This window comes from Malaclemys terrapin, chromosome 1, assembly GCF_027887155.1.
Source record: "Malaclemys terrapin pileata isolate rMalTer1 chromosome 1, rMalTer1.hap1, whole genome shotgun sequence".
In the NCBI taxonomy this organism is placed as follows: Eukaryota; Metazoa; Chordata; order Testudines; family Emydidae; genus Malaclemys; species Malaclemys terrapin.
The window spans coordinates 348,399,866-348,413,893 of record NC_071505.1 but is presented as its reverse complement, the minus strand read 5'-3'; the positions used below and the strand labels follow the sequence as shown (position 1 = coordinate 348,413,893).

At 45.5% G+C, this 14,028-nt stretch overlaps 1 protein-coding gene across 1 annotated transcript; it reads right to left on the bottom strand.

Moving 5' to 3' along the window:
* Positions 1-2,141: 2,141 nt before the first annotated feature.
* Positions 2,142-3,080, bottom strand: LOC128832457 (olfactory receptor 51G2-like). The gene has a single exon (XM_054019861.1). It carries the CDS (start codon positions 3,078-3,080, stop codon positions 2,142-2,144), a length of 939 nt encoding a protein of 312 aa, XP_053875836.1.
* Positions 3,081-14,028: the final 10,948 nt, after the last annotated feature.

Here is a 14,028-nt window from a genome sequence, read left to right as displayed (position 1 = left end):
AGAGGATTGGGCCCAAAAAAACATGATGAAGTTCAACAAGGACAAGTGCAGAGTCCTGCACTTAGGACGGAAGAATCCCATGCACTGCTACAGACTAGGGACCAAATGTCTAGGAAGCAGTTGTGCAGAAAAGGACCTAGGGGTCACAGTGGACGAGAAGCTGGATATGAATCAACAGTGTGCTCTTGTTGCCAAGAAGGCTAACGGCATGTCGGGCTGTATAAGTAGGGTCCTTGCCAGCAGATCGAGGAACGTAATCGTTCCCCTTTATTCGACATTGGTGAGGCCTCATCTGGAATACTGTGTCCAGTTTTGGGCCCCACACTACAAGAAGGATGTGGAAAAATTGGAAAAAGTCCAGCGGAGGGCAACAAAAATGATTAGGGGTCTGGAGCACATGACTTATGAGGAGAGGCTGAGGGAACTGGGATTGTTTAGTCTCCAGAAGAGAAGAATGAGGAGGCATTTGATAGCAGCCTTCAACTACCTGAAGGGGAGTTCCAAAGGGGATGGAGCTCAGCTGTTCTCAGTGGTACCAGATGACAGAACAAGGAGCAGTCTCAAATTGCAGTGGGGGAGGTCCAGGTTGGATATTAGGAAACACTATTTCACTAGTAGGGTGGTGAAGCACTGGAATGCGTTACCTAGGGAGGTGGTGGAGTCTCCTTCCTTGGAAGTTTTTAAGGCCCGGCTTGACAAAGCCCTGGCTGGGATGATTTAGTTGGGAATTGGTCCTGCTTTGAGCAGGGGGTTGGACTAGATGACCTCTTGAGGTACATTCCAATCCTGATATTCTATGATTCTATGATTTTAATTGAGGAAGAGAGTCCCAAAATGCAGAGTTGAAGTCCCAGTGTGGGCTGAAAGACTCTGGAACAGTGTTTGTCCCGAATTTCCTAGAGTGCCAATCCATATCTGCTCATGGGCACAGCCACTCTTTTCACTGTTGGGGGGCTGAGGTCCTTAGTCCCCACTCGTTATGAGGTCCCACCCTGCTCGTCTTTCCCCCAAGGCCACATCCCCTGAATGGGGCAAGTGGAGGGTCTGGGGTTTCCCAGAGTGGCGCTTCCTCCCTGGACTATTACCATGGCATGGCTCTGAGATCCGGCCTGGTCAGAGGGTAGGGTTTGGGGGAAGAGAAGGAACAGGAGGTGGGAGTTCAGGGTGAAAAAGAGCACCAGGGGTGAAGCCATGGAGGGGGTAGGGCTCCTGCATTTGTCCTGCTTTTTCCTTTTGAGAAGGGGGTCACCTTACACTGAATGGGCTGGACTGGGACAGGAGATAGCCATGACTCTGTTGGGGAGCTGAGGCCTTTTTCCACCCCTTTGCATTGCTCGGGCAGCAGAAACGGAGGGGAGGGGAATGTTGGCCTGAGTCTCTTGCCTGTGTGTCAGACCCTCACTCACACAGCCAGTTCCGCTCTGCTTCCATGTGGAGTAACCTCAGGAGGTGTGCTGTGTGCAGAGCCACCAATGGTGGTGATGAGAAGGGGCTTGCCTGAATGGCTTCTCTTGCAGCTCCTGCATTAATGATGTCTCTGGTATGACTCAGTCACAAGCACCTGGCTGAAGGCGTGGGGGAAGTGTGGGTGTCTGTGCCCCTTGAATAGCCCCTAACAACAGCTGTTGCAGCCCCCATGGATCATGCAGCATCCAGAGCGATCGGGAAGGGCCAGGACTGTGACTGCAGAACAGCTCTGCAGCTTTTTTCATGGCCCAAGAATGTTTAACCAGAGATGGGACAGTGACAGGCCAGGTGCAATGGGAAACAATATCCACGTCCCTTCTCTTTATTGTGAGTATTGTCAGGAATTCTGAGGTTGGAGCAGACACTGATATTGTTCTTTATGGGCCAACATCCTACTGGTTCTCTGGCTCTCCACAAACACAGTCACATTGTAAATGCTGCTGCCTGCCTTGGTCTCCTTTTCCCAGTGCACTGTCCTCCCGCAACAGTGGGTGGAAACAACCCCTATAACATTGCTTCAGGCCTTAGATTCCAACTGAACCTGTCTGTACAGAGTGGAGATCAGTATCTCATATCATCACAGATATAAGGGTCCAGGATGGAATAAGTCGATGTGTCCCATATTTCTTGTTTCATGTGCTACCTGCACTGGGGCCGGGTGATAAACTGACCCTTCACTTCACGAACACCCTGATTATCCTTGAACGAAGGTGTTTGCTTTTCACGCTGTACACAATTGGGTTAATCAGAGGAGGAACCAGCAGGTTGACGTAACCCAGGATGATCTGAAGCAAGGGAGAAGAGACATTCCCAAATCTGTGTATCAAAGTCAGGCTGAACTCTGGAGTGTAGAAGAGCAGGACGGCGCAGAGATGGGAGACGCAGGTGTTCAGGGCCGTGAGAAACTCCTTGTGGGACGCGATGCTCAGCACTGTTTTGAGGATCATCACATAAGAGAGGAAGATGAGCAGCGAGTACAACCCCACCGTTACGACTGTAATAAATAAGCCATAGAAGTTGTTGACTCTGATATTCGAACAAGCCATCTTCATGACCTCCTGGTGCATGCAGTAAGAATGGGAGAGGACATTCACTCGACAGTATTGAAACCGTTTCAGGAGAAGGGGGAGTGGGAGCATTACGGCCACCCCTCTTAGAACACACACCAGTCCCATCTTGGCTATTCTCGGCAGGGTTAAGATGGAGGCATATCTCAGCGGATCACGGATTGCGATGAAGCGGTCAAAGGCCATCAACAAGAGCACGGAAGATTCAATGCAATGAAGTGACTGGATAAAAAATAACTGGCCAAAACAGGCATCCAAACTGATCTCCCTAGAGTTAAACAAGAATATGCCCAATATCGTCGGCATGGTGGCTATCAATAAGCCAAGGTCTGTGAAGCCCAACATGGAAAGGAAAATGTACATGGGCTCATGGAGGCTTGGATCTGTTTTTATAATGAACAGAATGACTGAATTTCCTAATATTGAAATAACATACATTAAGCAGAAGGGAAGAGAGATCCAGAGATTGTGGATGTGTTCCTGCCCAGGTATCCCGGTAAGAAGGAACACTGTGAATTTGAATTTTGTGTCATTGATGGCTGACATTATGTACTGGGGAGATCCAAGAAGCTTTGAACTTTCCTTCCTGCAAGAAAAAAGAACAGGAAACTAGATGTTATTTAACGAGACATCTTTCTGCTCTTAGTACAAGTCTAGAGACTTCCAGGAGCTAAAGAAAAATTAGCAAAAACAAAGTCTTGGATTTACACCAGTGATATCAAGATAGACATTCCCGGACTGGATCAGATCCGTAGGCCATCTAACCCAGTATCCACTGGCCAGTTCCACATTCTTCAGAGGAAGGTGGAAGGACACCTGCAATAGGCAGTTCTGAGATAACCTGCTCTCAAAGATTCCCCCTGACACCCACTAGTTAGAGATACTTTGTGGTGTAAATCAGGAAGGCTTAGAGCCATTCGAAGGGTTTTAAAATCAGTCCTTACTAGTCTATTTGGATTTTCTGGTTACCCATATAAATATCCAGTCCCTCTATGAATCCTGCTAAGCTCTTTGCTCCATTAATATCCTGTGGCTGGGAGTTCTGCAGCCTACTTGAACACTGTGTGATTTTACAATTGTGACCTTCCCACAGACACCCTTTCTGGCCCTCCACTTCTGAGTGTTGCCCATTGTAAAATGAGATGTGTTAAAACACATGGCAAGTGCATGGTGAAAATGGTCATTATATTTATCTGTGCGGCATTGAAGATATTTGTAAATGTGTTTCATTTCCTCATTTTATATATATATATATATATATATATATAATTTTCTCCATTCCTCAGAGTCCAAATTATGCCACTGCCTCTTTTCAGCACATGGGAAAAATTACCAAGTCCATTTTCTGAATTTACTAACATTGACTTCAACTGCGTCACTCCAGATTTACATGTGTAAATTCGATATGAACCAGGCTCTATTCATTTTCCCTCAACAAATGCTCCTGGTGATACACTCTGACCCCCAAGAATCCCTCTAGGAGAAGCAGAAGTATGTTGCCTGGCCAACGTTGACTGAATCCAGAAAGGCTGATCATCCTGCAGGTTTCTCTTCATCCTTAGAGGAACTGCTCCCTCTGCCCGTCCAAGGGTCTGTAGGTATCTGCAAAGATACAAGCTGACGTGGACAGTTACTTCATTTGGGCAGAGAAAGGGTTGGCATCACAAATGTATGAATAGTGCAAACAGTAGGTTTGCACTAATATCCTCTTCAGTGTGCAAGTTACTTCAGCCATGCTTGTGTAAGGTGATAATTAAATACAACCACTATTACACTCTCCTTTCCTGCACCTCTGCCCTATTCTTTGCTGAAACACAGACCACTGGTCTTTTTCTCAGGTCTTTTTGGAAAGTCTTGCTCATGACCATGATTAGAAAGAACTTCTTGTTACTTACCAGAAGACAGTATCATACAACTATTCAAAATCTTTATTAATAATCTGGATGATGGGATGAATTGCACCTTCAGCAAGTTCACAGATGACACTAAGCTGGGGGGAAAGGTAGATAGGCTGGAGGGTAGGGATAGGGTCCAGAATGACACAGAAAAATTGTAGGATTGGGCCAAAAGAAATCTGATGAGGTTCAACAAAGACAAGTGCATAGTCCTGCATTTAGGATGGAAGAATCACATGCACTGCTTCAGGTTTGGGTCTGACCGGCTAAGCAGCAGTTCTGCAGAAAAGGACCTGGGGATTACAGTGGATGAGAAGCTGGATATGAGTCAGCAATGTGCCCTTGTTGCCAAGAAGGTGAAGAACATATTGGGTTGCATTAGTAGAAGAATTGCCAGCAGATTGAGGAAGGTGATTATTTCCCTCTATTCATCACTGGTGAGGCTACATCTGGAGTATTGGGTCCAGTTTTGGTGTCTCCCCCCCGCCCACTATAGAAAGTATGTGAACAAATTGGAGAGAGTCCAGGGTAGGGCAATGAAAATTATCAGGGGGCTGAGGCACATGACTTATGAGGAGAGGATGAGGGAACTGGGGTTATTTAGTCTGCAGAATTGAAGAATGATGGGGGATTTGATAGCAACCTTCAACAACTACCTGAAGGGGTTTCCAAAGAGAATGGAGTTTGGCTGTTCTCAGTATTGGCAGGTGACAGAACAAGGAGCAAATGTATCAAGTTGCAGTGGGGGAGGTCTAGATTGGCTATTAGGAAACCCTACTTCACTAGGAGGGTGGTGAAGCACTGGAATGAATTATCTAGGGAGGTGGTGGAATCTCCATCCATACAGGTTTTTAAGACCCGGCTCCACAAAGTCGTGGCTAGGATGATTTAATTGGGGTTGGTCCTGCTTTGAGCAGTGGGTTGGACTAGATGACCTCCTGAGATCTCCCAACCCTATTCTTCTATGATCCACAGAAAAAGGAGTTCATAGCATAAAACCTTTCCAAATACTATGTGGAGTACTTTCTAAAGCAAAATCCATTAAGCAGTTAAGTTACCACTGCTCCTTCCTGTAGAGATTCTAACAACTGTGCTGCTGGCTTTCAATATACCTGCACGTCATGAAAGTTTGATGTGTAAAATTTGTATTACAATTAAAAAAGTTGACATAACATTTACATATCTGTATTTTAGTACACACATGTCAGCCGAGTCCTTCCACTCTGATCTTCTTTCAGAGGTGATCTCTCAGGTTAGAGTGGGATTTAAAATATAGTGTCTGTCATCTGGTTTCTTCAGAAGCTGAAAAGATCGCAGTGTCCCAGCCCTCATTCAGTCACTTGTCAGAAAACAAAAGTCTAGTGGTTCCCCTGTCCCTGGGTTAGTAGCTGACTGGTTCTCCTCAGGTTCTGTTCTGTCAGTCTGTAGCCTGTATCTGGAGTGGTAACAGGCATTGGGATGAGTATAGAAAATATCCATTCCCTGAGCTCTCACTCTCTAGTACTTAGTAACCGCAGCAGCTTTTATTCAGCCAGAATGAGGGTTTGCAGAAAGTGGATTTGAAAGTCAAATGCATGAGTATTCATGGAAACCGAACTTTATTTCCCACAGGAAAGTAGTTTCTCTCTCTCTCTCTTTCTCTCTCTCTCACTGTCTCTGTCCTGTATTCATAAAATCTGTAGCACCCGGGAACGGCATTGGGACAGACATGGAGCTGAGCTGCCAAATTGAATGTGTATGTTAAGCCCAGTTGTTGGGATATTTGCGGTAGAGCTATATGTTTATGTTAAGGCTTTATTAGGTGTAACCAGTATGGCTCTTCTTAGTTCAATAGCAGGCTGCTGGAAAACAAACAGGATGGGAAGGAGGAGATCAAGAAAAGCCATCACTCACTCAGCACTTCAGGGAGGTTGAGAGACAAAACTGGAGCTACAAGTTGTGAAGAGCCTATTTCCAGGCTCCAGCCACATTACACAGCTTGTTTTGCCAGTGCTGGGAGTCTGTCCAGAGATGGGGCAGCTTTTGCTGAGAAGCTCTTCAGACTGCAAGGACAGACACCGCTGGGGAAATCTGAAGGCCCTTGGCCTGCCTGTGTCTGCATCAGAGGGGGAGGACTTGGAGTCAGAGACGTGTACAGACTGTTCTTGGAAAAACATCCTATTCTCCCATGTTACGCTTTATTCCATCTGTTCAAATCAAACAGTATTTTTGTTCAAGAAGGCTGGCTGGTTACTTGTCTCAGCATTAGTCACATGGTCGCAAAGTGAAGAACCACAGCTGCCGAATCCACTGGGATCTGCTACGCAATCACAGTACCCCCAGAGTGTGTTGTAGCCCAGAGCCCAGTCTGAGAATGGGAGGATCACGGGATTCCACACCATGAGAGGGCAGGTTATGAGGTCTGACATCTGGTACTTGGAGACCAGAAAGGGGGCAGAGATGCAGGTAGTCCTGTAACTCTGAGGGGTATCTACAGGGCAGAAGTGCTGGAGCCCTCAGCTAGTCAGGAAACAGAAATATGCCCTATAGGACCTGTTACCACCAAGCAACGCAGCTCTGAATTCCTGCCTTCACAATCGAGCCAGAGAATAAAACCTTTAAAACTGATTTGCTGGTTCAATTTCCAGGAGCAAATAAACCTGAGGCGAGTTGGGAACTTGTCACGGATATTCCGTGGGGTCTCCTCTCACTCAGCCCTTGGTACGATCAGGCCCAGAGCACACGGCAATGGGAATCCTGGAGAAATCCTGACTTAGGGCATCGGGGTTTTTACACTCCAAACTCTCTTTGAATGTCAGATTTCTATGTAGCTTGAACAACCCACCGTGGATTATGGGCCTATGTAGGGGAGGGATTCCCAAGCTACCTAGTGCTGGCTGTCCTCCAGCCCTGTCACTGAGTCACCCCAACAGCCCAGCTGAGTCCTCTGCCGCTGCACAAAACATCTGCAAATGGAAACAGCTTGCAGCCTTTCCCCTTCACTTTGCATTTCAAAGATAGTGAAAGCTGCCAACGTACCCAATTCCTGCTAGAAGGGGAGCCGCTGACACCAGAGATCTTCACCTTAAAGGACAAGGAGTCATCAGAGAGGTTGCACAGGCAGCAGGCAGTATCTGTTCAGATAGGGAGGCAGCTGTATTTATGAAGCATGTCTGCACATTCCCTTGGGGGCCATTAGGCCATCAGGGAACTTGAGATGCTTGGCTTCATGTGTACCAGCTTTAACCCCATCACAGACCAATGCAAACTGCAGGAAGCCAAATCACAGGGGATGCCTGGGGATGCTACACAACGGAAGTGCGGCACCAGCCCTGCTGAAGGCTCTATTCCTTAGAATCCGAGCTTGTCATCACTGTTCTTATGCTTCCAATTAACGTCATGGCTACTTCGGGGGTGGTGAGGGGTAAAGATGATGCGGTCACAGCTGTGATCTTGGTGAAATAATAATAATAATAATAATAATAATAATAAAAATGATAAATGACCAGATTTCTCAGTGGTTGCACCCTTTCCTACATTACTGATCCAGGGTGCAGCCCAGTGAAGTGAAGGGAGATTCCAGAAGGCTCCTTACATGGAAATGTCCATCAGATCGTTCCAGGAGTCGAGGTCCCTTCCCTTCTCCCTGAGGAATGAAAGGCAAGACCCAGGATCTAGGGATCCCCAAAGTTATGCACAGATCTCAGTGATCCACTGGTAGCTAGGCCCACTCACCCACAATCTCTGGGCCTCCACAACTGCTCTAGGACCCTCTCCAGCTCCCTGCCAGCACAGGTTCATCAGAGATGTGCTAGCTGGGACTCTCACAGCGGCCACTGCCCGCAGGACCTGCTGAAGAGGCATTGTACGGGTGGAGGGGGCTGCACAGAGATGGGAAGGCTGCTTAGAGTAGCTGATGAACACAATACCCCAGCCATAGACTGGGCAGGAGGTTTTGACCTTTCCATGCCCAGAGTCCAGCCATAGACTCAGTCAGTGCAAAATTCATTTCTGTTGGGAGGAAGCAGCAAATGAAAAGCCTCCAATTTCTGTTGTGGAGCCGAGAAGCTGCAGCTGGGCAATACCATGGCAGCTGAGCTTTCAGAGTAAAATGATCTATTTTGTATGAACACTCCCCCTAAAATATGGATGAAAAGGAAACATTTAAGTTAGGGTCAAAATTTAAATGTGGGGAATATCTGTTATCTAGCCCTGCTCTAGCCCCTGTCAGCACTGGTCCCCATCAGCATCCCACACGGAACAGCCCCTGGACGTCGGCTAGGGTGGCTATGCCAGGTTTGTAACACAGGCTGGTCTGTAGCAGCCCATCGATCAGTGGAACAAGATAAGAACACATAAGAACAGCCTTATTGGGTCATATCAGTGGCCCATTTAGCCCAGTGTCCTGTCTTCTGACAGTGATTAGTGCGGATAGTTCAGAGGAAACTAACAAGTTGAGTGCAATTATCGAGTGATCTATCCCCTGCGTCTGCTCCCAGCTTCTGACTATCAGAGGTTTAGAGACACCCAGAGCATGGAGCTTCATCCCTGATCATCTTGGCTAATAGCTATTGATGGACATATCCTCAGTCAACTTATCTAGTTCTGTATTGGACCAGTTATTCTTTTGGCTTTCAGAACATCCTCTGGCAATGAGTTCCACAGCTGGCTGTACTTTGTGTAAAAAGTACTTTCTTTTGTTTGTTTGAAACCTGCGGCCGACTAACTTCCTTGGATGACCCTTGGTTCTTATGAAGGGGTAAATAACACTTCCCGGTTCACTTTCTCCACAGCACTCGTGATTTTATAGACCTCTATTATATCTCCTATCAGAGTTCCCTCCCCACTCTGAACTCTGGGGTACAGCCATGGGGACCCTCATGAAAGACCCCATAAGCTTACTTCGACCAGCTTAGGTTAAAAACTCCCCAAGGCACAAATTCTCCCTTGTACCTTGGATTAGGTAACACTGCCACCAGGTGATTAGAGAAAACTCAGGGAAAGGACCACTTAGAATTCCTACTCCCCCCTAATATCCCCGCAAGCCCTACACCCCCTTTCCTGGGGAGGCTTGAGAATAAACAAGATGAGCACAGACCAACCTTGGGTTTTTTTAGGACACTAAAAAAATCAATAAGAAAAAAGGTAAAAGAAGCACCTCTGTAAAATTAGAATGGAAGATAATCTCACAGGACAATCAGATTCAAAACACAGAGGATTTCCCTCTGGGCAAAACTTTAAAGTTACAAAAAGAAAACCAGGAATACACCTACCTCTCAGCACAGAGAAAATCACAAGCCACTGCACTTGTCCTTGTTGAACCTCACCAGATTTCTTTTGCCCCAATCCTCCAATTTGTCTATCCCTACCCTCCAGTGTATCTACCTCTCCCGCGAAGCTTAGTGTCATCTGTGAACTTGCTGAAGGTGCAATCCATCCCACCATCCAGATTATTAATAAAGATTTTGAATAGTTGTATGATACTGTCTCCTCGTAACTAACAAGAAGCTGTTTCTAATCATAATCATGAACACAATACCTCTGCAATACCTGTGCAAGACTTTCCAAAAAGACCTGAGAAAAAGACCGTTGGTCTGTGTTTCAGCAAAGAGTAGGGCAGAGGTGAAGGAAAGGGGAGTGTAATATGGTAGTATGTAATTATCACCTTACAGAAGCATGGCTGAAATAACTTGCACACTGAAGAGGATATTAGTGCAAACCTACTGTTTGCACTATTCATACAGTTGTGATGCCAACCCCTTCCCCGTACAGATGAAGTAACTGTCCACGTTAGCTTGTATCTTTGCAGATAGCTACAGACCCTTGGGCGGGGAGAGGGAGCAGTTCCTCTAAGGATGAAGAGAAACCTGTAGGATGATCAGAGTTTCTGGATTCAGTCAACGTTGGCCAGGCAACGTACTTCAGCTTCTCCTGGAGGGATTCTTGGGGGCCAGAGTGTATCACCGGGAGCATTTGCTTAGGGGAAATGAATAGAGCCTGGTTCTTATCGAATTTACACATGTAAATCTGGAGTGACGCAGTTGAAGTCAATGTTAGTGAATTCAGAATGTGGACTTGGGGATTTTTCCCGTGTTCTGAAAACAGGCAGTGGCATAATTTGGACTCTCAGGAATGCACAAGGGAAGGTTTAGCCTTCCTAGGCCTATTATATTCACCACCTATGGTTGTTGGGATTATGTTTTTCCAAAGTGCATTACTTTGCATTTATCAACATTGAATTTCATCTGCCATTTTGTTGCCCAATGTCCAAGGTTTGTGATTTCCCTTTGTAACTGTTCACTGTCTGTTTGCACTTAAATATATTGAATAATTTTATCTCATCTGCAAATTTTTCCACCTCATTGCTTATCCCTTTTTCCAGTTCATTTATGAATATGTGGAACGGCACTAGCACCACTCCAGACCCTACTCCAGACCCCAGGATGACCCCACGATTTACCTCTCTCCATGACCATTTATCCTACCCTTTGTTTCCTATCTTTTAACCGGTTACTTATCCAGCAGAGACCCTTCCTTCTTTTCCCATGACTGCTTACTTTTCTTAACATGGGAACATAAGAACGGCCATACTGGGTCAGAGCAAAGTCCATCAAGCCCAGTATCCTGTCTTCTGACAGTGGCCAATGGCAGGTGCCCCAAAGGGAAAGAACAGATTTGAAGGTTGTTGCTCTCTTGCTTGGTCTGCAGACAGGATACACAAAGTACTGCTGTTTTCTCTGCGAATGGGATAGTCGTGCAAGAGATTCCCACTACATCAAGAAAGATTGGCCACTCCGACAGTCATTGGAGCCTGGGAGGAAAAGTGTTCAGCATCCACCACTTGTTGAATCAAGGAAGATTTTGTTACCACCCTTACACATCAAGCTGGGTCTGATGAAGAACTTTGCCAAGGCCATTGACAAAACACAAGCAGCTTTCAAGTATCTCCGTGGAAAATTTCCAAGGTTAAGTGAAGCTAAGATAAAGGAAGGTGTCTTTGTTGGTCCTCAGATTCGTGAACTTCTTCGAGATGATGCATTTGACCATGCACTGCGTGGCAAGGAAAAGACGGCCTGGTAAGCCTTCCAGTTAGTGGCAATAAATGTTCTTGGAAACAACAAGGCAGACAACTACAGGTTGTTGGTGGAAAATCTCCTCAAGGCATACAAAAGCCTTGGTTGCAACATGTCACTAAAGATACATTTTTTGCACTCTCATCTAGATTTTTTTCCCCCGAACTGGGGAGCAGTGAGCGACGAGCACGGTGAGCGATTTCACCAGGACATTGCAACAATGGAGAAACGCTATGAGGGCAAATGGAGCCCATCAATGCTTGCAGACTATTGCTGGACAGTGACAAGAGATGCTCCATTTAATGAATACAAGAGACAAGCCAAGAAGCGCCGAGTAGACACTGAATAGGACTAAACTATGTACAGAATAGTTTTTTGCCTTTTGTTTCATAATAAATTTTATTTATATAACCCTTTTGCTGATTTTTAAAGTGTTACATAAACAGGTGAAATATTATCATGTAAAGCAACCATAAACACATGAAAAGACCTAGGTTTACAATTTACGATTAAAACTCTAATATCTACACAATATACACAGACATAAAATGTAAAAACTTAAATATCTTAGAAACAGTAGCCAATCAGTTGTTTTTTTAATGTTAATTTAATTATATTATGGTCACTATTACCAAGCAGTCCAGCTATTTTCACCTCTTGGACCTGATCCTGTGCTCCACTTAGGACTAAATCAAGAATTGCCTCTCCTCCTGTGGGTTCCAGGACTAGCTGCTCCAAGAAGCAAGAGTCAAGAAACTTTATCTCTGCATCCGTTCCTCAGGTGATATGTACCTAGTCAATATGGGGATAGTTGAAATCCCCCATTATTATTATTGAGTTTTTTATTGTAATAGCCTCTCTAATCTCCCTGAAGATTTCAGAGTCACTAACACCATCCTGGTCAGATGGTCTGTAATACGCTACTGCTATATTCTTATTTTTCAAACATGGAATTACTATCCATAGAGATTCTATGGCACAGTTTGGTTCATTTAAGATTTTTACTTCATTTGATTCTGCGCTTTCTTTCACATATAGTGCTACTCCCTCACCAGCACGACCTGTACTGTCCTTCCGATATATTTTGTACCCTGGTATTACTGTGTCCCATTGATTATCCTCATTCCACCAGGGGGGAGGGATAGCTCAGTGGTTTGAGCATTGGCCTGCTAACCCCAGGGTTTGTGAGTTCAATCCTTGAGGGGGGCCACTTAGGGGTCTGGGGTAAAAATATGGGGATTAGTCCTGCTTTGAGCAGGGGGTTGGACTAGATGACCTCCTGAGGTCCCTTCTAACCCTGATATTCTATGATTCTATTCTAGGTTTCTGTGATGCCTATTATATCAATATCCTCATTTAATACTAAGCACTCTAGCTCATCCATCTTATTATTGAGACTTCTAGCATTGGTATATAAGCATTTTAAAAACTTGTCATTTTTTGGCTGTCCCCTATTGCATGATGTAATTGAATGGGCCTTTTTTAAAATTTGAGTGTTTCTCATCAGATCCTCCCTGTATTTTATCATTTTCCATCCTCTCCTCCTTATTAGGACATAGGGAATCTCCGTTTATAGATCCTCCCGTAAGGGATATCCAAACCACATGCTCCTCCACACCTGTCGGCTTTCCCCCAGCCCTTAGTTTAAAAACTGTTCTATGACCTTTTTAATTTTAAGTGCCCGCAATCTGGTTCCATTTTGGTTTAGGTGGAACCCATCCTCCCTGTATAGGCTCCCCCCTCTCCCAAAAGCTTCCCCAGTTCCTAATAAATCTAAACCCCTCTTCCCTACACCATCGTCTTATCCACACATTGAGACCCTGCAGTTCTGCCTGTCTAACTGGCCCTGTGTGTGGAACTAGAAGCATTTCAGATAATGCTACCATGGAGGTCCCGGACTTCAATCTCTTACCTAGTAGCCTAGTAGCCTCCAAGACTTCTCTCCTATCCTTCTCCATGTCATTGGTACCTACATGTACCACAACTACCAGCTCCTCCCAAGCACTACACATAAGCCTATCTAGATGTCTCGAGAGATCCGCAACCTTCGCGCCAGGCAAGCAAGTCACCATGCGGTTCTCCCAATTATCGCAAACCCAGCTATCTATGTTTCTAATGATCGAAATGCCCATTATAATACCTGGATCTTTCTAATAACTGGAGTTCCCTCCCCTGGAAAAGTATGTTCAGTGTGAGAGGATATCACAACATTATCTGGGAAGAGGGTCCCAACTATGGGATCATTTCTCTATGCTCCAGTTGGATGTTCTCCTTCTCTGAGGCTTTCATTCTCCTCAATAGCACAGAGGCTGTCAGACCTGGGGTTGGACCATTCTACTGTGTCCCGGAAAGTCTCATCTATGTACCTCTCTGTCTCCCTTAGCTCCTCCAGCTCAGCCACCCTGGTCTTCAAAGTCTGTACATGGTCTCTAATGGTCTTCTGAAGAGCCTTTGGTGAGGGACCTTGTCAAAGTTTTTCTAAAAGTCCCAGTACACTATATCATCTAGATCACCCTTGCACAAATATTTGTTAGTCCGATCAAAAAA